The sequence below is a fragment of the Corythoichthys intestinalis genome, chromosome 21 (genome assembly GCF_030265065.1).
Source record: "Corythoichthys intestinalis isolate RoL2023-P3 chromosome 21, ASM3026506v1, whole genome shotgun sequence".
Lineage (NCBI taxonomy): Eukaryota > Metazoa > Chordata > Actinopteri > Syngnathiformes > Syngnathidae > Corythoichthys > Corythoichthys intestinalis.
In genome coordinates, this window is record NC_080415.1 from 32,929,094 (window position 1) to 32,953,760 (window position 24,667).

Here is a 24,667-nt window from a genome sequence, read left to right on the forward strand (position 1 = left end):
GACCTAATATTCACATAGGAACTAAAGTTATACAACATAAAATATACAAGATAAATGAATACTACATCACATTTGTAAAATATAGACACATAATAAAATAAATAATAGCCCATTTAAATAAAATAAATTGAAATGAGCTAAAACACCTGTAATTAAATGATGAGATTAATACACTGATCCTGCTTACACAATTAAATTGATTAATTTCTGTGTGGCGCTTTAACTTGAGAAAATCCACCAATAAAGCTTTTGAAAACTGTTCATAAGAAAAAAAAAAAGATTCATTGAGGCACTTCATTTGTAAAATACATGTTAAAATCTTTGTCATTGGGATTGCTTTTCTCTTTAGCACAGGACTTCTTTTTTCTTCTTTCTTTCAGAAAGAAAACTGACCAATACGTGGGGTCTGAAAGGCAAATTGTTGTTGGATTATCTTTAAATAACCTCTACTTTTTGAGCAGAATTCTAGCTTTGTATAGGCTAATGTTCCTATTGTTGAAAGCACAAAAGTTTGTAATAAACAACTAGCACATTTATATTTTGCATTTTGTTTTCTTACTATACCGAAAATGAACCGAACAGTGACCTCAAAACCGAGGCACGTACCGAACCGAGATTTTTGTGTACCGTTACACTCCTAAAAACAAAATGAATGAAATGAACAAAAAAAATTTTTTTATAATGGGTCAAAATTATTCTTCGAATAGATCACGGTCAACAACATAGACGGTCATTTGCTTTGCATATAATTTTCAACAACAACAAAAATTAGGGGAGGTCAATTTTATTTCTCCAAATGATTTTTTTCTTTGATTGAAAATATTTTTTGGGATTGAAGCAACCTTTTTCGGATTAAATTATTCAGACACAAATGTCCTACCCATTATATGGCCCAAACACAAAAAGGATTGCTTCAATCAAAGAAAACTTTTTCAATGAAAAATTAAGTGTTCAAATGCATATTTTTCAATCTCAATTTTTTTTTTGCATTCAAAAACTTTTTCTATGATTGAAATTGTTCTTTTTTTTTTGATTGAAGTGATTTTTCTTTTAGAAACTATATTTTTTGAAGCAACTTATTTTTTGATTGAATAATAAAGACAAAAGTATCCTACAAAATGTGCTCCAAGCACAAATCAACATTGCTTCAATAAAAAAAAAAAAAAAACTTGACTTCAATCAATAAATCAAGGACAAATAGCTTTCACATGCATTTCTCTTTAGTTTTTTTAGTTTCAAATTCATTTTTGCATTCAAACACTTTTTTTTTTAATTAAAGCGACTTTTATTTTGGTCGAAAATATGTATTTTGATTAAAGCAACTTTTTTTTTTATTTAAGCAACTTTTTTGGATTGAATAATAAAGACACAAATCTACCTCCATATGGCTCCGCTCAGGGGATACAATTTTTGACTGGGGTAACTACATTGGCACGACACCAGCGGGCGTACCAAATTCAACGGATGACAATCTTGGCGAAAAGTATTGCCAAAGCAGCCTGATTTAGAATTCCCCTCAAGAATGATGGGAAACAAAAAAACGCTCATTGTCAACTTATTATATCAAATATTCTTGTAAGTTAACACTTGCTGACACTGCGTTTCGGGGTCATCAACATGTTGTGCCCCCCCCCACTCCAAAAGTCAAACCCCGCCTATGCATGTACCTCTTTTCACTTGCTGAATGTGCCGGTGCATTTTTTTCCTCCTAAAGGCACATTTGATTGGCTAATGACTTGGACCCCCCCACAGACACCCACACATTAGATATTAAAGATATTAGAAGTTGTTTTTCCCAGCCAGCAGCAGCCACTGTAAGAAATGTAAAAATATCTCAATGTTATGGAAGTGGGGAACACACCACTAATTTTGCTACTGAAAGTCTGACCTGCATCAGAATTAGCATAACATTAAACTGTGTGAACTTGCTGACCTGCAAAAGTCGAGTAGGTCGCTGCTTAAAGGGTCCTCCTTCATGTGTTTTTTACTGTTAACGTTAATTAAACTGAGAAATGTAGTGAACCGAGTTTTACCCCTTTCTCTTAAATTTTACTTTTAATTTTATTTATTTGGTCTTAAAACACCCTACAGGAGCTTTAATTTTTTTTTTCAGTTTAGTTCTGCTTGTGGACAAAAGCAGTAGTTTACCTGGAAAACAGCTCAATTTTAATTTTTTTTTTTTTTTTTTTGTCCTGACAAAGAAGATTTTCAGTTATACTTAATTTCTTTATTTAGGCAATACACATGTTTAATTTTTTGCATTCCTGGATATTTAACGGGTGATTAAAAAGTTTCTATTTATTGTGAATGTAAATGTAATTCATGTTCAAATAATGCAAGTTAAATTTGCTCATAAAATCCGAGAAAAAAAATTCTGGAAGTTTTCAAAATGCTTCTATAGTAATTTTTTAAAACAAAGGTTTGAATTGAACAGTGTAGACTGAACCAATACACATAAAAGTTAGTATAAGACAATACAGATTTATTTTGCATTGATCGTTAAGAATGTCCCGTCCCCAGCAAAAAGTGTACATACAGGTTATTTATGCCATATCATCCCTATCAATTTTGAGACCAAAGCTACGGCCTTGTACAGAATGCATTATGAGCTACTAACCAATTTAAACTGCTCGTTTTGTATTAATAATGGTGTTGCACCTTGAAAATGTCACTTGGGGAAAAAGTGCATTTAAAATGAATAAATAAAACAATTACAAAGTGAAAAACGTGAAGAAAAAATTATCTTATAAGAGGAATTTGTTCGTTCTTAAAGTTTTAATGTTTAAAACAAATCTGACAAATTAATTTGGGCCAATAACATCTGCAATTAGACTGCACTTAAGGTGATTGATGTCCAATCCATTTGAGGTCAGAGGACTGGTAGCGAATGTTCTAGTTCAAATCAGGGGTGTTACCAGGTGGGGGCAGGTGTGGACAGTGCCCACCCATGGACACGCTCTGCCCACCCAAAGAAAACTGGATGTAGTACTAACGGCAGTCAGGGCACTGCGTATGGTATCCCATTTATATAGTACTGATCTTACCTTTCACCTAAAAAAAAAAAAAAAAAAAAATTGAAATTAAATATTATTATTTTATTTATTTATTTATTTTCATTTCATCAAAATTTCACCAAATGTTCACCTGGCTGTTGAGTTTGGTAAGTTTTGAAGCATTCTAATGGGGTCAAAGTAGGGCTCAAAGCATCGGCGGGACAAATAGTGACTGCTAGGGGGCGCTACACAGTGTATTTGGAATTTGTCTTTACACGGTATCAATGACTGCACCTGTCTTGACCTGCCTGCTGATTTTGGTGCATTTGAAGGATTCTAAGGGGGTCAAATTGAGCTCAAAGGCGCTGCAGAACAAAGAATAACTATAATAATAATAATAATAAAACGGAGGAACCACAATAGGTTACCTAAAAAAACATTGTCACCTGCATGTCCATACTGTTTAGTTATGGATGTGTTCTAAGTCAAATCAAATCAAATCAACTTTTATTTGTTTAGATCAAATCACAACAACAGTTATCTCAAGGAGAAAACAAAGCCCTACGCTGGATTTCGTCCTACTAGCATTTTAAAATGCTTCGATCGGTATCGGCTACCCGATGATATCGGTACTTAAAAACAAAAAAAAAAAGAAAAAAAGCACGAAATCTTGTCTGTTTTGGGTTGTATTGAAGAAGAATAAAAAATGGACAAAACTATATTCTTTGTATTAAATTCTTAATTTTTTAATTTTTAAAAAATTAATATTACTTAAAAAAACATAGGAAATCAGATGTTTTCTGGTGTGCACCAGATTGCAATACCAGATTGTTTGTAGTGTGCATCAGAAACTATCTGCTAAACATTAGCATTATATAGCATTTAAGCTCGTGGACATTGGCCAACTTGCATAGCCAATGTACGTTATATATACAATAACGTATAATGCTAATGTTTAGCATAGTTTCTGGTGCACACTACAAACAATCTGGTATTGCATTATTGCATTTAAGCTAACGTACATTGGCTATGCAAGTTGGCCACTGTCCACGAGCTTAAATGCTATAAAATGCTAATGTTTAGCTGATCAATTCTTCAATTTTTTTTAACAGACATCGACAGAAATAAAATAAATAGCATTTGAGCTAGTTAATTGTTGTCAACATTAGCATTATATAGCATTTAAGCTAACGTACATTGGCTATGCAAGTTGGCAAATGTCCACTTGCTTAAATGCTATATAACGTACAATGGCTATGCAAGTTGGCCAATGTCCACTAGCTTAAATGCTATATAATGCTCATGTTTACAACAATTAACGAGCTTAAATGCAATTTATTTTATTTCTGTCGATGTCCTGTATGTTAAAAAAAAAGACAAATTAATTTGGGCCCATTACATCAGCAATCTAAATTAATTAGTCAGACCTTGTTGAGTATTCCTATTTAGGAAATGTAGTTACGTTTCAGGATGAAAGAAAAACCAGAGTTTTTTTTTTTTTTTTTTTTTAATCAAACAAATACAGATACTTGTGTAAATAAAGAAAATTTAAGACCCCATAAACGTGAGTGTTCTAGCATTTTAATGACATATAACTATACTCTAACATTGAGAATGACAAAAAATGTAAAACACAATCGACAGAGTAGTCATTTCTACCTACAAAATCTGTTTTATATAAATAACTTTATATACATTCATTTTAAAAAAGCAGTCATTTGGCAAACTGTTGGCTGTGAGGTTGTTAACTCTTTCATTGCCATTGACGATGATAGACATCCAATCATGTGGCTATTTCATCCTTCTGCTGTGACTTTAAATGATTGTCACTATGGATTGGACATCAATTTCCGTAAATGGCAGCCAATGAGTTGAATGTTTTCCGAATACCATTGTGATTACCAATAAGAGGACCCTGTGAATGCACAGGTACTGTACTCACAAACAATGCTTTTGTCAATGAGGGCGAAACGGGGGCAAGAGTGACGTGGGCCACACAGTGGGACGCTTCTAGCGACTCATTCATCCGTAAAGCAACACTGTCATCAAGCGACATCCGTAGGGTCTTACGTAAGCTGTGGCCACTTTAGATGGAGAAAAACTGAGTAGATTCCTCAATGTGTGAGTCTGTAAAACCCTCGTCAAAATACAAGTGAACCGCTGTTGAACATCCGATGAACGGACAACTCGAGAGCTTTCTCCCGACTTTGAATTCTAAGGTGTTGTGACCCGAGTCACCTCAGTCCATTTTATGTTCTTTGTACTTCTCAAGATCTATTCTGAAGAACTCCAGCTGCTCCCTGAACTTTCTAAGAGTTGAAACAAATGTTAGATAAACAATGAAGGTGAAATCAAGACGGGTAGTCCAAACTCTACACACTCAGATCGATCATGAGATGCTCGTATATCTGAGACTTTCCCTTAAAACTGGACGCGATCAGAAACTCTCGCCCGTCGACGGATACCAGAGAAAACCCTCGTGGTGCCTGGATGCTCAACTCCTGAGACGGCACAAACTGCCCCCTCTTGGTGTCCCACTGGTAGACCTGCGTCAGCGAATAATCGCTGCCCAGGATGGCGTATTGCCAGTTGCCGATGGATACGGGTTGAAAAACCATGGATCCGCGGGAGGGAAATGTTTGGACCTCCTTGAACATGGCGCCGTCCCAACGCATCACCTTGGAGTCCCCGATAAATCTGGTCAAGCATATCAACAGCTCACCTTTGGAAAAGGACAAAGGTTTAAAATATTGAGTCATTACTTGGGCTTTAATCGGTTTTAATCTTGTGTATATTCTTAATCATCCAGGTCATTTCATTCTCAGGGTATTGAATCGATCGCAACTGGACTATTTTGGTTGTCCTGAAAGACATTTCGAGTCATTTAAGAGGACATGGTATTTTGACAGAATAACAAAGGAAATCGGGATCAATACTTTTAGGAGTCGAGTCCAAGAGCAAGACTGAATCTTCTGGGGGTCAAGTGCAAGACTACACAAGACATCCCCATACTACACGATTTTTTTGGCCATGCCCGATAATCATGGTGTCAGATTACACGACGTTGTGTCATAGTGTAAGCGTGTGTCTTGGAACGGACACGTTGTCAAACTCCAAGACCGTAGCCTTCCTGATCATTGAATACTGCCGTGAAGAGCGCGGTCCGACAGCTGACCAAATAGTGAGGGAGGCACTTTGTATCAGAAATAGTGACAGTCATCCTTTCTGCTCGGATCAACAAAACGGGAAATACGATTCTCTTTATATTTTTCTCAGAGTGGCGTGTAGGGCCATGTGTGTAACACTCCCGGCGTTAGTGACAAAGTTATACGATTGGTCAAAACTCATCAACAAATAGTAGGATTTCGTAGGACGTGTCACAGTATGTGGGACGACAAGCAGAAATTCTGGCATACCAAACTTCCTACAACAGTTCTAGACGCCAGATCAGCAATCGGTGGATATGTCCCACTACAAGAGGCGTCGTGACCACCCCGCCCCAACTTCAAAACGTCAGCCACGGCAGTGAACGATTCTTTACGACGTGTCTGTCGGGCTAGAATCGGGCTGAAATCATGTAGTCAGGCATAAGACCTTTATAGTGCAGCCTTATATCAAGACTGGTCTGAGTTCGGGACAAGACCAACACTGGAACAGTCCACTTGCCTCCTGAGGAAGTTGAATACTCACCTATCATGATAAGGAATATTAATGCACACTACTGAGCAGTGTTGTCACGAGCGCGTTCCTAAGTAATGCTTTATAGTAGAGATGCCGATCGATTGGGTCCGATCACGTCGTTTTCAAAGTATCAGAATAGGCAAAAAAATATCGGACATGCCTTTTTTTAATATACTGTAATTTTCAGATTATAAGACGCTACTTTTTTCCCTCATTTTGAATCCTGCGCCTTATAGTCCAGTGCGGCTTATTTGTTGATTTATTTGGGTTAACAGATAGCACTTTATTTGACAGCGGCATCATAAGACTGTCATAAGATGGTCATAATCATGACAATATCATAGGCATTACTCAATGCCTAATCATTACTGAATGCTTATGACAGATGTCATTAAGGGTCATCCGGCAAATTATGTCTCTAACTCCATTTATGTCCAGCTCGGATCTTTTATATCTATTCATAAGTCAGATAATTTGCTGGATGACACAAAACGGCGTCTGTCATAAGCATTCATTCATGCTCATGGCAGTGTCATGTCATAATTATGATTGTCTAATGACTGCCACAGTCAAATAAAATGTTACCTGATACCATAACTAGCAATTAGGGAAACAACTGGAACAGTAACTGAAGAAATAATTAGCACAGAACACAAATTTTGATAGTTAATTAAATCCGTAGCGTTGCAATGAATGCTAGGATGCATGTTGGACGACAAGCAGACAGCAGGTGGCAGCAGAGGTTGACTCTTTCCCCCAAGGGAGCAGTGATGGCCAAATAAAGCTTCTTGAAGCCAATTGGTTCAAAGCTTCATGGTGGTTCATCTGTTCTTATGACTGTCTTATGATGACATTGTCAAATAAAGTGTTATCAGTTAATATCTTTTGGTGTTACTATCCCATAATACAGTGAGGATAGCTGTAGCTCATAGTCCAGTTCGGCTTATCAATGAACAAATGCTGTTTTCATGTCACATTTGGTGGGTGGCGGCTTATAGTCAGGTGACATGTCTGTTCTTGGTGTTGGATTTTATCAAATAAATTTTCCCCAAAAAACATGGTCCGAAAATTACGGTATGTATATTTTTTAATTAAATCGTTTTCTAATTGTATTTAACATTACAGACATAATATGTTACACTCATCCAGTCTTTAGTTTAGGCTTAAGGTAGGGTTATCAATTTTATCCCGTCAACGGCGGTAATTAATTTTTAAAAAAAAGTATCACGTTAAAATATTTTACGCAATTAACGCATGTGCTGCACGACCCACTCACACATTGCCGCGTTCAATCTGTAATGGCGCCGTTTTACCTATATATAGAGCTAAAAGGCAGCGTAAAATGAGTAGGGTGAATTTTGGCAGCCTTTGGAGCCTTTTTTTAATTGGCTAAAGCCTTACAATCCCTCTCCCAACGATTAGAAATATCATGGGAAGCAATATGGGGAAGAAAGGTAGCAATTGATCTTTTTCTTAACGCCCTATGTTATTTCCCAACGCAGAGAAGATATATCAATTGGTACCACTACGCACAGTCATGGTTGCACTTCCTATCATGCATTTGGGCAGAACAGTTAAATGGCTACAGTATCATTTACTGAAAGCTCAACAAATACACTAGATGGCAATATTTAGTCACAATATACAAAGTCACATTTATCCTTTAAGAATTACAAGTCTTTCTATCTGTGGATCCCTCTCACAGAAAGAATGTTAATAATGTAAATGCCATCTTGAGGATTTATTTTCATAATAAACAAATACAGTACTGATGTACTGTATGTTGAATGTATATATTCGTCCGAGTTTTATTCATTTTTTTCTTACTGCATTGCCAAAATGTATAAGATCGGGAATGATTGGAATTGAATCGAGAGCAAAAAAAAAAGCAATCGGATCGGGAAATATCAGGATTGGCAGATACTCAAAACGATCGGGATCGGATCGGGAGCAAAAAAACATGATCGGAACAACCCTACTTTATAGTATTCTTTATTACTTTCTTTGAGTAACAAGCAATCTAACGTATTCATTTTTCCAAACCTATAATCTGATTAAAGTTAGTTTCCTTAGTGTCTGTACGTTTTTCTATTTTGTTATTGGCTCATAATTTACAGTATGTAGAATTAAGAATGTTGCTCTTGAGTTTGAGAGTGACATCACATGTGACGTTTTCTCAACGGAGGACAAAAAAAACGGGTCACGTGTATTAACATGCTGTGTGAGTGCTGAGAGTCTGCGGCCAAAGCAACGTAGCCTTGCTACCTCGTCAGGACGCAAACAATGAAAGAGGCAGGGGAGATACCACAATTTGCTCACTGGAAACACAGCCATTACTTCACATGTTTGTCCAGTAGAGATAACAGAAATATCTCCATGTGTTGCAAACTTTGCGCTGGCTCAAAAACGCTGTCTACCGCTAAAAACTGTACATTAAATTCAAGGAACCACTTGGAAATAGAGCACAGCGCAACACAACTTGTTAGGTTTTGTGTTGGTTTTTTCCTAGTGTGACTTGTCCCTGTGATTACCCATTGATTTCACCTGGTGTACCTGCTCCTAGTGCATCCTCCTGTATTACCCAGCTGTTCCTCGTTGTCTCGTTACCCCTTGTCTGCATGTGTGTATATGAGTTCCTGGTTTCTTTTCACTCCTGGTTGCGTCATTTTCTATGTCAACGTCACTTTCAAGTCCTGTCCAAGCCCTCGTGTACCAGTCCTTCCGTTTAAGTCAGTTTTGGTTTGAACATTGCCTTTTGGATCCCCAGTCCTTTTGAATGTACTTTGTGCTTTTGGTTAGTTGTTATTAAAACGTGTTTTGAGTTCACCGCCACCTGCCTTGCTGCTTTTTGTTTCCTGCAATTGGGTCCACACCACCTGCCTGCCCGCGTTTTCCTGACACAACCAAAGGTAACTGTTCATGTTCAATCCTCGGTACAAACATAGTTGACGTCAACAAATTCCATGCAGTTTGTCAGTTATTTGTGAGTTTCAACGCTTGGGAATGGCTAAAGTAGCGCGAGTCAACGGTGGATGAAATCAACTCCATCGACTAATTAAAACCTCGCTAACTCAAAGCCTTATGTAAAAAAAAAAAAAAATCTGGTCTTCCCCTTTAAATTCAATTATCGGAAAGTCAATTACATGCGATGATATTTTTCTGTTGTCATTTTTATGTTGAGGAAGCAAAGGGAGAAAATTTGATGTTAGGGTTAGGGGTCGCCGATAAATTACTTCTAAGTAACTGCTCTAAGTTACTTTGATAATATAGTAATCAGCCAAGTAACAAGATTACTTTTTTTTTAGGCATGATCAGTAATTCTGTTACTTTTTCAAATCTGTGATAACACTGCTGATGAGCTAATCACTTCACACAGGGCAACAAAGTTGTATGTCCCAAATACCAAAAGTTAAAGTCTTACTTTTGACACGAAAGTGTTGGACAGATAAAACATCCTCCATCTCTGGTAAGTCAGTTCTGCGGTCAAACCTCTTCTGGCCCCTGTTCCACTGATAAACCACCGGCCTTTGGGAACTGCTGGACAAGATCAAGTGAGGTTTGTTGGAGATCTCGAAGTACTCCACGTCTGTGTCCCGGTACCACGGATGGAGTGACTGATGCGAGTAGAATCCATTGCCATTCCACTTGTACACGGTGGTCGAACCGGCCTACAAGGAGAGTCCACGGTCAGGAAGTAAGGCTACTGATTGATGGAATTAGCTCTACTAACCTTTGAGCTATCCGCGATAACGAAGAAGGACTCCCCATCGATCACAAAGCTTTCCACGTCATTGGGTTTCCGGATTTTCAGGATGTCGATGTCCTGGATTTTAATGAATTTATTGGCGGAAATGTCCCGTTTGTAAATGTGGGAGCCGCCGAACAGCTGTGCCACGACGACAAACAACTGGTTGTTGATCACCATGGGTTTGCAGACCACAGTGGAAGTGCCTGGAAATTTCTCAAAACCGTTACCGCCTCACTGCTAATAGTCGATTCGCCGTTTGTGTCCGTCACACTTACTCACTTTCAATGGTGTCGAAGCTTCTGAAAGTCATCTCGACATGATCCCATTCCAGGAAGCTGCACGTGCCAGCGAACGGTTGCGCAAACACGATGTACTGATCTTCACGAAAGGTGAAGGCCTCTACGGAAATGGACTCGAACTTCAGCGACTGATAGGAGGCGAATTCTACAAAGGACGGTGTCACAAACACTTTTTTCAAAAAAAATTCTGGGACATTTTGCAGGTAAATTTGTCACATACCGGAGGTGAGGCAGTCAAAGGAGTGCGGCAGAAGGTCATTGATCTTCTTGCCCTGATGGATGGGAGGCCCGCTACAGTAGATCTGGTCCAGTGTGGCATTAGTGTGGTGCATCCATTCCACTAACCATTTGAGCTTGCAATCGCATATCAGGTTGTTGCCTCGCAGATCCCTTCAAATATTTACATCACGTAGAATAAAGATGTCAAACATCTTTTTAGTGGGCCACATCATAGTTAGGGTTTAATTTGTAGGGCTGTTATGCTGACACGAAGAATCGGCCAATCATTTTTATTTTTTAACATTTTAAATAACTTTGATTGCAATTGAGGCGATAGATGCAGCGAATGTTCTAGTTCAAATGGATTGGACGTCTACTGTTGATGAAATCAATTCACTGCACAAGGATGATTTGGACGCCACGTGACTGGATTTCTCATCGTCAATGGCACTGAAAAGCATTTTCTATACATAATTTATTTTTAATGTTCATTTTGATTTATTAAAATTTTCTAATTCAAAATAGAGTTGTCTGATAATAAGTTTTTAACCGATATTGTCCAACTCCAAAAATCCAATAACGATATATGCGGTCATGGACTTAACATACATGGCTAATTGTGTTGTGATGCCGCACTGGATTCTTTAATAATGATAATGCTCACATAAGAAATCCCAAGCACCTTAGTTTGGCGACATCTAATGGTCAATAAGCATAACTGCTGTGCTAAGCTGTGACCAGCCCTTGTATAAAGGTGGAAGGCTTCTACATTCACTTTGAAGGCAACATGCATATTGGCCCGGAACCGACAATGAAAACCCGATGTCAGTATTATTCGATATCATCGGCTACCCAATAATATCGGTCAACTCTAATTGAGAAAAAAAGGAAAAAGTAGGAAATACTGTCTGTTTTCGATTGAATTGAAAAAGAATATTTAAAAAAATAGACAAAACAATATATATTAATCATATATACCGTATTGACCCAAATATAAGACGGTGATTTTTGCATTGAAATAAGACTGAAAAAATGGGGGTCGTCTTATATTTGGGGTCTAGACATTATACCCATTCGCGACGCTAGATGGCGCCAGACATCATTGAAGCGATGTTCTGTCATGACAGATCTCAGCTACTCTCAAGTTTAAACAGTTTGCATTATTTTACTGCAGTGTTTTTCCTTATTCAGATTTATTTCAAGACTACAGTTACAGTTAGACTTCACTTTGATGGTTAATGCAGTTATTGCAATTTTGTTGTTTTATCACAATAGATTGGTTTATTTACATTTCAAAAACCAGAAGCCATTCATTTACGAATGTGATTGCACTTTAGTTTACATATTTAAATGTTCAGATATTAAGATTTAAATGAGGCAAAATAACATGCCTTTTATCTCAAATATATTGTTATAATCATGTTTCAGATGTACTGTAATTATTTTGTGTATAAATATTAATTTGGTGTTGAAAAAGTAGAGTTTTGAAAAAGAGGGGTCGTCTTATAATCAGGGCCGTCTTATAATACGGTATTAAAAATAAATAAATAAAACAAACTACTTAGATTTTTTTTTTATTTTATTTTTTCTAAATTTAATAGTAATTAAAAAAGATTAAGGAAATAAAGAGTTTCTGGTACGCACCAGAAACTATCTGGTGAACATCAGCATTACATAGCATTTAAGCTAGCGGACTTTTGCTATGCAAGTTAGCCAATTGTTGCATTGTTGCAATTGGCCAACTAGCATTGCAAAAGTACGCTAGCTTAAATGCATTATGTGGCTACCTAGCACAGCAACATTCCACTACCTTAAATGATATGTAATGCTAATGTTTACACGATAGTTTCTGGTGCGCATCAGATTGCTTAAATTTATTTTATTTTTGTCAATGTCCCTTAATGGGCTCCATAGTTTTTCCATTAAAAAGGAATAACACATTATTATTTAAACTCTATTTATTAAGTTTTTAAACTTAGATATCCAAAGGAGTTTAAAAAAAATATTTTGATTAAACAAGCTGTGTTCTACTACTTATATACAGTGGGGAGAACAAGTATTTGATACACAGTAAATGGGAAAACCCATTGTCAGTGTATCAAATACTTGTTCTCCCCACTGTATAAACACCAGAAAAGATAGAATCCCAATTAATTAAATTTAATTAAATAATTAAGTATATAAACATAACAACCAATACTGCACTCACACTTTTGTCAAAGCATCCATCCCTTTAAAGACATCCTTAGGCAGCATTTCAAGGTTGTTGTAAGCCAGACTCCTTAGAAAGAGAGAAGAAAGATGTCAATTTGCCACTAAAAAGTGGAATGAGATGAGGATTAAAAAGAAGAGTCATCTTAATTCATGAGTTCTGCATTATTTATTTGGGACTTGCTGTTCCGGGTGGAATATTTTTGCATGGCTGCACACTCGAAACACACCATGACAGAGCAGAAGGGGAGGACATTTAGACAGCTTGGTCCATTGAATAATGCATTTATCATATGTGGCTAATATTTACTCCAAATTGCCATGTTGTGATATATTTTTCAGCGTTTTTAGATGAAAGGTTGATGTGTTTCCTTCGTCAGAATGTTGTAAGTCAAGGGTGTCGAACACATCTTTGTCATCGACAACATTGTAGTTATGGTTTCCTTCAGAGGGGCATTATGTCGCCAACCCATATGAATATTAATTGAACTATCGTTTGACTACAATTGACGGTGCGAGTCATCCAATTCATTTTGACTACCGCAATTTTCGGACTATAAACCGCTACTTTTTTCCTTCATTTTGGATCCTGCGGCTTATAGTCCAGTGCGGCTTATTCATTGGCATCATAAAACCGTCATTATTATAACATGAGACTATCATGGAGATTACTGAATGCTTTTGACGGATGTCATTTAGTGTCATCTGGCAAATTATATCATTAACTCAATTTATGTCCAGTACAGATCTTTTACATCCATTCAAAAGTGAGATAACTTGATGGATGACACTAAATTGAATCTGTTATAAGCAGGGGTGAAAGTGGCTAGAACTTCTTGCCGGAACTCCCAGAAGTGAAGGTCGCCACGGAGCCAGAAATTTTATTTATCTATTTTCTTTCATTCATTTATTTTTGGGGGGGGCGGGGGGTCAAACCTCTTAAACTACTGAAATGCAAAGAAAACTGTTTTAGCACAGTTATTTCTATAACACATACAAAAACTGATTTTCATTCAAAATTGTATTTTTTTCAATGATTTGCAAAATAAAAGTTAACAAAAACAGCAATAACCCCAACCTCCATCTCCTAATTTTTATTTTCCCCAATTTCCTCACATACTAATGGCCAAATCTCAATTTTAACCACTTAAGAACATAGGATGTATATTAAAATTGAAGTTAATGTAAACATTTACTTAAAAAAAAAAAAAAAAAATTAAAGATTGACATACATTCAGAAAAAAAGGTGCAATGATTTATATTATGCAGAGTGAAATGGAATCTATTTTGAAAATCTCGCAAACATTGACTTTTTTAAACATATGGAAATGAATAAGTAGCCTAAGATAAATTAACAAATATAAATCCAAAGTGCACATCGACAGCTAAGATGTTCTGAACCTCCCCATCAGAGCAAATAAAACTAAATATGATAAATAAGCCTGCTCAACTCTTTCGTTGCTCTTAAAGATTTGATCCATTTTATGTTGTATTGCCCTTTTTTTGTCGCATCATTTTTATTTTTTATTTTTTTGCCGTTTTAGAAAACATGCCATTTGAACCAGTCAGACCAACCAAGCACTTTGTTATGGTTGTTGTTAATCCGTGTGTATGTAAATCAGATGTTGGTAGATTGTTTTCTTCTTGGAGATGAAATGCATGTGTGGCAGCTTAGCCTTTTTTTTTTTTTTTTACATAGCGTTTTGACAGTTGCCGTCATATTTTCGGAATCAAAGCACCGTGTACCAGAATAGCATTCCGGCCCTGAATCTTATACCGGAACTGCGTTCTGGCCCTGAATCTTATACCGGAACTGCGTTCCTGACCGTTCTGGCCCACTTTCACCCCTGGTTATAAGTATTCATTAATGGTCATGACAGTGTCATGTAGAGCTGGGAATCTTTGGGCACCTAGCGATTCGATTACGATTACGATTCAGAGGCTCCTATTCGATTATAAAACGATTATTGATGCACCCCCCTCCTTTTTTTTTTTTTTTTTTTTTTTTTTTAAAAATATTTTGTACATTAGTTCCAAAATTGTTCAAAAATACTCTCAGGCTAAACCAAACTCCTATTTCAGTATCAGGTTAACATATAGCAGTAAACAAATATACAAAAATAACAGTAAATAAAAAACTCCAGTCCCCATTCTGTATCAGCAGCTTTAAACTACATTCAATTAATTTAATGTTGTGAATCAACCGTTAAAGTTGTTAAAATTGCTCCCGTTATTCCATAATTTCCCTTTTGTCTACTTTCGACATGTGAAAGTTTTAAAACTATTTTAAAGATAGATTCAAGTCAATATTTTACCGATTTAGGAGTATTTTATTTATTAAAAAGTTAATTAGGTTTGCTTGGAAGGTTCGCTACAACAGCCTTGCAGGGAAGTGTACTGCTTTAAGATGGCGGCCGTTTGCTAACGCACATATCTAGCTTTTTGTAGTTGTGCTGCTAACGCTACCGAATCTATATTGCATCTAGTCCTATATAAATGATATCTACCGTAACATTATGTGGATGTACTTTGTAGCAGTTTTTCGGCAGCAGTCAGGTATGTTGTTGTGTTTTTTTTTATCTCGTGGCATGAGTTGAGCTGGAGACGTGAGTTGAGCATTGGCATTACCCGAGGGACCGGGTAGTGAGAAGCATGATGTTTAGCTACTCTCGCTCCGTTCCTCATTGTGTGCCGAAGACCGCGCGGCGCGCTGAGTGTGTTGTACTTCCACTTTACTTAGCATATTTCAATAATCGGAATTTGGATGTTTGTGAATCGTTCTTGAATCTTCCACGGACGAATCGCGAATAACCTAAGAATCGGAAATTTTGCACACCTCTAGTGTCATGTCATAATTATGATTGTCTTACGACAGTCTTACGGCACCACTCTCAAATAAAGTGTTACCAAATACCATAACTAGCAATTAATGAAACAACTGGAACAGTAACTGAAGTGATAATAAGCAAAGAACATGAATTTTGATTGTTATTTATGTCTGTAGCGCTGCAATGCATGCTAGGAAGAATGTTGGACAACAGCAATGATGGCAGCAGAGATTGACTGTTTTCCCCAAGGGAGCAGTGATGGCCAAATGAAGCTTCCTGAAGCAATGAAGCTTTGCAGCCAATTGGTTCAAAGCTTCATGGTGGTTCATTTAGTCTTATGACAGTCTTATGATGCTGCTGTCAGATAAAGTGTTACCGGTTAATATCTTTTGGTGTAAATAGTATCAAATAACACAGTGAGGACAGCGGCGGATTATATTCCAGTGTGTCTTATCAATGAACAAATACCGTTTTCATTTCACATTTGGTGGTTGGCAGCTTATAGTCAGGTGACATGTCTGTTCTTGGTGTTGGATTTTATCAAATAAATTTTCCCCCAAAAACATGGTGCGACTTATAGTCCGAAAAATATGATAGTTTATGAATAGATTAGCAAATCTACTTTGATCGTCAATACACTGTTTAGACACATTGTTGACCTTAAAATTGTCCAAATCATTTTTTGTGCCTCTAAATAATTTGAATTTCCCTTTAGTAAAAATGGGTGCGCGCGAAACAGTAAATATTTTCTTTTCTAGTTATTTTTTATTTTTTAATCAAAGAAATGAAAAACAAATATTCTCTTTTTGTGTATTTATGTATTATTCATTTTTATCAATTCATTAATTATTAACTAGTTAATAAACATAAAAAGAGGAGAATGAGTCAAAAAAAAATTCTTTTGGATTTGATTAAAACAGGAAAAAAAGGAAATATTATCTTTTGTTAAAATTTTTATTTAAGGGGAAACATTTTATCTTAGCAAAACATTAAAATGATGTACATGATTCACTTTCAGGGGCCACACAAAATAATGCAGCAGGCTGGATCTGGCCCATGGGCCACCAGTTTGACATCCTTATATTGTAAGTGTTAAAATGCTAAAGTTACAGTGTGGTTAATGTAAGAACCGTGCATTTTTAGAGCAGATCTGGTGTGTCGAATGGCAGCCAACCCAAAATATTTTTTCACGGTGTATCATCCACACACAAAAAAACTCTTTCGAACTGAAGTTTTGGATAAACAGGTGACACACGACGAGTTGATCGCTACTTCTGTTCGGCTGCAAGATTGTTTTCAAGGTTTCACATGAGTCAGTAATCGGAGATACGCTCACGCTGCACTTCAGCTTGTGAGTCGTGTCGGAATGACTTGTGAGAAAGCTCTGAAAAAGATTATAGGTCACCTGCTTGAAGGTTACAGCGCGGCTATATTTAGTGGCAGGTCACACGCACGCCACACTACTTCTGCATGAGCAAGCGTTACGCTTCACCCCTTTATGTTTATATTATTTTTTTATATTTACTTTTATTTCTTATTATTATTTATCCTTTTATGATTTTTAAATTTTTTTTAGGATTTTCTCATTTTTAGCTGTATTTAATTGTCTATATTTCTTATTTTTTAGCCAATATTATTTTTCATATACTTATGTATTCCTCCATACTTTATGTATATCTTTGAACTCTTTGGCTACCATTGACGGCAATAGACGTCCCATCCACTTTTAATGGATGGGACGTCTACTAGTGACAAACACATTTCAAGTCACGGCACAAGGAGGGTTGGATGCCACATGATCGGACGTCTATCATCATCAATGCCACTGAAAGAGTTCACCTATAGAGTCAAATTAGCAACAACAACAAAAAAATCTCAAAGGACTTCATAGTAACACAATAGACATATGATCATATTAATATAATCCAACATATATGGTATAGTCAGTAAATGAAAAAAAAAAAAAAAACATAATTAAAAAATTAATAATAGTCAAATACTTGTAAAAAAGTTTTTAAAAAAAATCATATCAAATAAATGATTTACATAATTAAAAAAATAATAATAGTCAAATACTTGTAAAAAAGTAAAAAAAAAAAAAAATATCAAATAAATAGTAATGATAATTATGACTATAAAAAATATTTATCTATGATTAAAAAATACACTAAAAAAACAACCTTGAAACTTAAAATATCATATGATATTATCGTGTCAAATTAGCTGGGATAGGCTCCAGCACCTCCGCGACCCTCGTGAGGAAAAAGGCGGCATGGAAAATGAATGAATGAATGAATAATAATAAATCACAGTAAGTCAGTCATAAATTAGTCAGAAATGATAAAAATTAGTCATACAAATTATAACGATTATCATAAATAAATATTGCAAATACAAACAAAAAATTATATCATTTAATCCATATAATAATGATAAACAAATAAATAAATAGCAGTAAATATTAAAATCATCAAATAAATAGGTGATAAAAATGGTAGTCATGAATATTAAAAATAAATATTAAAATTAATACAAAACAAAATGATTCAAATATATATACTATAAAAACCAACAAAAACAACCTTGAACCTTAAAATATATCATATTAAGATGTCAAATAATATTAAATCACAGTAAAACAGTCATAAAAATGTCCGAAATGATTAAAATGAGTAATAAAAATTAAAACAATTATCATAAATAAGTACTGCAAATACAGACAAAGAACTATATTAACTCATTCCAATAATAATAATAATAAATAAATAGCAGTATATATTAATCAAATTCTCAAATAAATGAGTAATAAAAAAAATAGACCTGAATAAATATGAAAAATAAAACTTACCATAACAACAAATAAACAATAACAAATTTAGTCTATTTTTCTTTTTTGCAAGTACTATCAACTACTAATAAATTGGTGCTTAATCCACTCTATTGCTAATGAATACTCACAAATGAATCAATGACTTGAGCCCCCGGAATGCAAACGGGGAAATGGATTCAATCTTGTTATTTTCAATGAATCTGTAAAAAATGTTCTTGTTAAAATGAGCTCATTTTACAACACAAAAAAGTACACGGAGAACATGATACTCACAGATACTCAAGATGCGGCAACCCAACGAAGGCGTCGTCGTCGATGAGGTCAAAGGAATTGGCCGTGAACAAGCTGCGGCCGCAAAATAAACACAAAAGACATTAAAAACAATGACGCATTCGCTGCAGGGAGGAAAATAATGGTGACGTTATCGTTGGGCTAGTGGAGCCATAAACTGGCATCACTACCACATGGTTTTCATTATTTATCAATGATCTCAACTTCACATGTTTTCTGTCTTAACGAAACTGCAAAGTGTCTGTTAACTGACAGTGTTAGATGTCCATTCCATTAGACTTGGGAGAGGCACCTCTATAAAATAAAATGATGATTACTTTTTAACGCTAATTATAGTCATGTACTAAACACTTTACCTTCATTGTGAATGTTTTCATGTTAATTGCTTTCTTTTTATTTTATTTTTTTATGGTTATTTAAAAAAAGTTAATATTCTCTTTTTTCATTCATTTAATTTTTAAATATTTTTTTCAATATTTTACAAATAATTTAAATTCGATATTGTTAAAAAGGAACAGTAAATATTCTTCTGTTCTAATTCTATGTTTAAATAAATAAAAAATAAAAAGTACTATCTAATATTTTTTTTTACCTATAAATTATACAGTATGTAACATGTTAAATTAAGAAGTAAGAGTAAATATGATCTTTTTTTAAACTATTTTTAATTGAGTTTTTTTTAATATATATTTTAAATAAATAAAAACAAAAAGGGGAGAAAAAAAACAATGAGTTTAAAAATGACAAATAAAACAGTAAAATAAATAAAATAGAAGTTAATGTTCATTTTTTTATTGATTTTTTTTTCAATATTTTAAAATTATTTTAAATTTAATAGTAAAATAAAAACAAAAGAGGAAAATCAGTAAATATTCTTCTCTTCTAATGGTATTTTTTAAACATAAAAAAATCAAGTAAATATTTAACTTATTTATTAAATTTAATATATATAAAAATGTAACAATAGATATGATTTCTTTACTTAAAAAAAATGTATATATGTATTTTAAATAAAAAAGAAAAAAGACAAAACAATGAAAACTTTAAAATAAATGTATATATTTTTTTCATTTTTGTAATTTTTTAAACAAATAAAACATAAAAATATATGTATTACAAAAATGATAAAAAATATATAAACAAATAAAAAAATCTAAAATATGAAACAGAAAAAATCGACGTTTATCACCAACAAATGTCTTAACTGCCCCCCACCCCAAAAAAAAAAAAAAAAAAAAAAAACTGTTAATTTGGGGTAAGCCATGCGTCTTTTTGCATGTGTAATTATACATTTTGCATTAAAAAATAGCTAAATTTATATACAAGCACACATACTCAAATGCATTCAAAGCCAACTGTCAATAAGGCAGGAAAAAGATAGTGTTCTAATATTATTATCGGTGATATCACAGAAAGTGCATTCATAAAACAACAACTCACAGTAGTTGCAAAGCAGGTGTATGTGCAAAGCTTCCTCCTGCGATTTCATTGAATCCAGACTTGACAAAAGATCTGAACAACAGAAACAAAATCAAGAATCAACAAAAAGCACCACAAAACAGGACTTCAAGCAAACCCATCACTTACAGTGAGAGCACATCAGAAGGGAAAGAGTGCGGCACAATCCGGACGTTCTCACACAAGGCGTTATCTTTGGTGCACGTACATCCAGCTGGGCATCGGGGCTGCTTGACTCTCCGTCCGGCTGCCAGGACCGAACACGCAACGAGCCCCCAAAGCAGCAAGAGCCAGCCAATTGGTCTTCTTCCCATGATCGCCATTCTCGAACCTTAATCTCCTATTTGATGACCCTCGCAAGCAGTTTGCTGCTTTTGTAAAAAGCTTCAGAGCCGAGTGGTGGACCCAGATTGATGTCACCCTGCTAAATACACCCCCTAATCCTCCACTCTCTCTCTTTCTCCTACCTCCCTCCTCAAAATATTGTCTGCTTCTTATTAGGCTGTGGGAGCCTGCAAAGGGGGGGAGGCAAACACACAAAGGGGGTTCTAAACAAAGTGCGCTTTTGTCTATAGTCTTATCAGCCGCTGCAGCTTTTATTGTCATTATTTATGCACGATTGTAAGCTCTAGAAAGCTACTATTCATTGGTGAGCCTCAATGCACCTGGCTCATTAATATCATGCCTCTCCTTTCTCTTTTGCTATGGTAATAAGAAATATGAAATATTAATTTGGTGTATGAGACATATTCACTTATTGGCCTCCATTGATAAATAAGAAGTAGAAGAAAATATAGAAAATTAAAAACAAAACGAAAAAACATCAAAAGAAGCACAAACTAAATAGAAATAGGAAAAGCACAAAAAAATAAATAAATAAAGACGTAATTTTTGGGGAAAAATGCAAAAATATACATAAATGAGGACTTGCCTTAAGTCCTCCTTTTTATGTTTTTATTAATTTTTCTAATAAAATAAGTTAAATCGTTTTAAAAATTCAAATATATATTTTCATTTTTAATTAATATGCTATATATATATGTATTTCTTATATATACAGTGGGGCAAATAAGTATTTAGTCAACCACTAATTGTGCAAGTTCTCCCACTTGAAAATATTAGAGGCCTGTAATTGTCAACATGGGTAAACCTCAACCATGAGAGACAGAATGTGGAAAAAAAAAACTGAAAATCACATTGTTTGATTTTTAAAGAATTTATTTGCAAATCATGGTGGAAAATAACTATTTGGTCAATACCAAAAGTTCATCTCAATACTTTATTATGTACCCTTTGTTGGCAATAACGGACGCCAAACATTTTCTTTAACTCTTCACAAGCTTTTCACACACTGTTGCTGGTATTTTGGCCCGTTCCTCCATGCAGATCTCCTCTGGAGCAGTGATGTTTTGGGGCTGTCGTTGGGCAACACGGACTTTCAACTTCCGCCATAGATTTTCTTTGGGGTTGAGATCTGGAGACTGGCTAGGCCACTCCAGGACCTTGAAATACTTCTTACGAAGCCACTCCTTTGTTGCCCTGGCTGTGTGTTTGGGATCATTGTCATGCTGAAAGAGCCAGCCATGTCTCATCTTCAATGCCCTTGCTGATGGAAGGAGATTTTCACTCAAAATCTCTCGATACATGGCCCCATGCATTCTTTCTTTTACACAGATCAGTCGTCCTGGTCCCTTTGCAGAAAAACAGCCCCAAAGCATGATGTTTCCAACCCCGTGCTTCACAGTGGGTATGGTGTTGTTCGGATGCAATTCAGTATTCTTTCTCCTCCAAACACGAGAACCTGTGTTTTCGACCAAAAAGTTCTATTTTGGTTTCATCTGACCATAACACATTCTCCCAGTCCTCTTCTGGATCCTCCAAATGCTCTCTAGCAAACCGCAGTCGGGCCTGGACGTGTACTGGCTTCAGCAGGGGGACACGTCTGGCAGTGCAGGATTTGAGTCCCTGGCGGCGCATTGTGTTACTGATAGTAGCCTTTGTTACTGTGGTCCCAGCTCTCTGTAGGTCATTCACTAGGTTACCCTGTGTGGTTCTGGGATTTCTGCTCACAGTTCTTGTTATCATTAGACGCCACAGGGTGCATGGAGCCCCAGATCGAGGGAGATTATCAGTGGTCTTGTATGTCTTCCATTTTCTAATAATTGCTCCCACAGTTGATTTCTTTACACCAAGCGTTTTACCTATTGCAGATTCAGTCTTCCTAGCCTGTTGCAGGTCTACAATATTGTCTCTGGTGTCCTTCGACAGGTCTTTGGTCTTGGCCACAGTAAAGTTTGGAGTGTGACAGACTGAGGTTGTGGACAGCTGTCTCTTATACCAATAATGAGTTAAAACAGGTGCCATTAATACAGGTAACGAGTGGAGCCTCGTTAGACCTTATTAGACTTATTTTCCACTCTAATTTGGAAATAAATTCTTTAAAAATCAGACAATGTGATTTTCTGTTTTTTTTCCACATTCTGTCTCTCATGGTTGAGGTTTACCCATGTTGACAATTACAGGCCTCTCTAATCTTTTCAAGTAGGAGAACTTGCACAATTGGTGGTTGACTACTTATTTGCCCCACTGTATATATACTTTTAGGGCTTTCATATTTTTAGCTGTATTAAAAAAAATCTATATTGACTTTTTGAAAAATAGATGAATACATAAATATCATTTTTAATATGCAGTGGTATACTTACGAATGTCTCTACATTCAGAATTTTCAATTTAAGACACGCTTCAATGGGAAAATATTGCCTCTTGTTATGAAATAAATTTCAGGATATGAAAGGCACAAATACAGTATGGCTGCTACTCGCAGCTCCCAGAGTTTATTGAGCGTAACGTACTTATAGCTGCTCTGCCATAGGCTATTGCTTGGCATTCCTGAAATCCAGTTGGCTAAGAGGAGCCTCTACTGTATGAGCATGTATCTCAGTGCCCTCTTCGTTCACCCCAGGGGGTGACCACGGCCCCCCTCCTTTAAATTTATTGGCCACCCTACTGGCCTCCCCACTCACCAGAATAATGCCAGATTGTAATAGCTGTGGAACTCAAAAATGCTGACTGTTATGGACTATGCACATTAACATTAGTAACTTGAAATATATCACAATAAACCAAAGTACAGTATATCAGTAGGTGTGTCCTGAAGTCTTTCTGACAGTTTTCCACTGGACTGTTTACAACAACATAATAAAAACTTGAAATTATGGCTTTTACAGCTTTACATGATCGCATTAACTTTTATTCTTTACTCTATACTTGGTTTTTACATTATGCACAACTCTGATTTCATGTTTATAGTGCAATAATCTAATTATAACATGTATTTGTTACATTTTTGATGCATTCTAATTCTAAATCGGCTGCTTAGGACAGCTATACTTTTCGCCAAGATTGTCATCTATTGAATATGGGACGTCTGCCGGTGTAGTACCAATGTAGTTACCCCCGTCAAAAATTCCCTGAGTGGAGCCACTGCGCTACACTGATTTGCTAGATTTCCATGTTTTGGTCATGTAGTTATCTACGAGGTTTTAAAACATTGCCCATCAATAAAAAAAACAAAACAACTTTTTCTTCCTGTCGTATAACGTAACACGCGTACTGAACGTAAAAAAAGGCGATGTTTTACTGTTTTACTTGTAGGATGACATGTAACTGTTATTTCTGTAATTCAAGTCCTATATGGAGTTTCTCCAGTTTAATCAACGTAAATGTCCAAAATATATAACTGTGGTTCCTTTCTGGCTTCAATTAATTGTTGAAGTCGATGTAACTCATAACTAGTGTGGGTGTGTGTGTGTGTGCTCCCGAGGCCTGGGGATACAATTTATGACAAGGGTAACTACATTGGCAACACACCAGTGGTGGCTCGGTTGTACAATTATCATCTTTAGTGAGGCAAATTGAAATCCGCTCACCATTTTGGCGGTGCTCTCTGGCGTTTCATGGTACACATTTTCAATCCTTGGTTTTTGCTCAGTAGTTATCGCTTTTGAAAGATTAGGTTTGAAAAAATTACATATATCTATCTTGCCTCTTCGGTCCTCGGGTGGTTTTAGCTAAGCAAAGCAAATGACCGTATAAGGTGCTAGTCA

The 24,667-nt window shown here is 35.7% G+C and overlaps 1 protein-coding gene across 1 annotated transcript; it reads right to left on the reverse strand.

Moving 5' to 3' along the window:
- Nucleotides 1-4,528: 4,528 nt before the first annotated feature.
- lgi1b (leucine-rich, glioma inactivated 1b) lies at nt 4,529-21,067 on the reverse strand. Its single transcript, XM_057826780.1, has 10 exons — nt 20,688-21,067; nt 20,541-20,612; nt 19,083-19,154; nt 18,938-19,009; nt 13,150-13,221; nt 10,942-11,111; nt 10,702-10,866; nt 10,405-10,625; nt 10,096-10,342; nt 4,529-5,715 (listed from the first exon to the last, which is right to left on the reverse strand). The coding sequence occupies exons 1-10, from the start codon at nt 20,879-20,881 to the stop codon at nt 5,366-5,368; spliced, it is 1,635 nt and encodes a 544-aa protein (XP_057682763.1). The 5' UTR covers nt 20,882-21,067; the 3' UTR covers nt 4,529-5,365.
- Between the last annotated feature and the right edge of the window lie 3,600 nt (nt 21,068-24,667).

Excerpts from the sequence above, each read along its gene's own strand:
- lgi1b (XM_057826780.1), bottom strand. The coding sequence starts at position 20,881 with ATGGCGATCATGGGAAGAAGACCAATTGGCTGGCTCTTGCTGCTTTGG. Across the intron at positions 10,867-10,941 it reads CTTTGACTGCCTCACCTCCG|AATTCGCCTCCTATCAGTCG; the intron begins GTATGTGACAAA and ends CGTCCTTTGTAG. Across the intron at positions 10,343-10,404 it reads TTATCGCGGATAGCTCAAAG|GCCGGTTCGACCACCGTGTA; the intron begins GTTAGTAGAGCT and ends CTCTCCTTGTAG.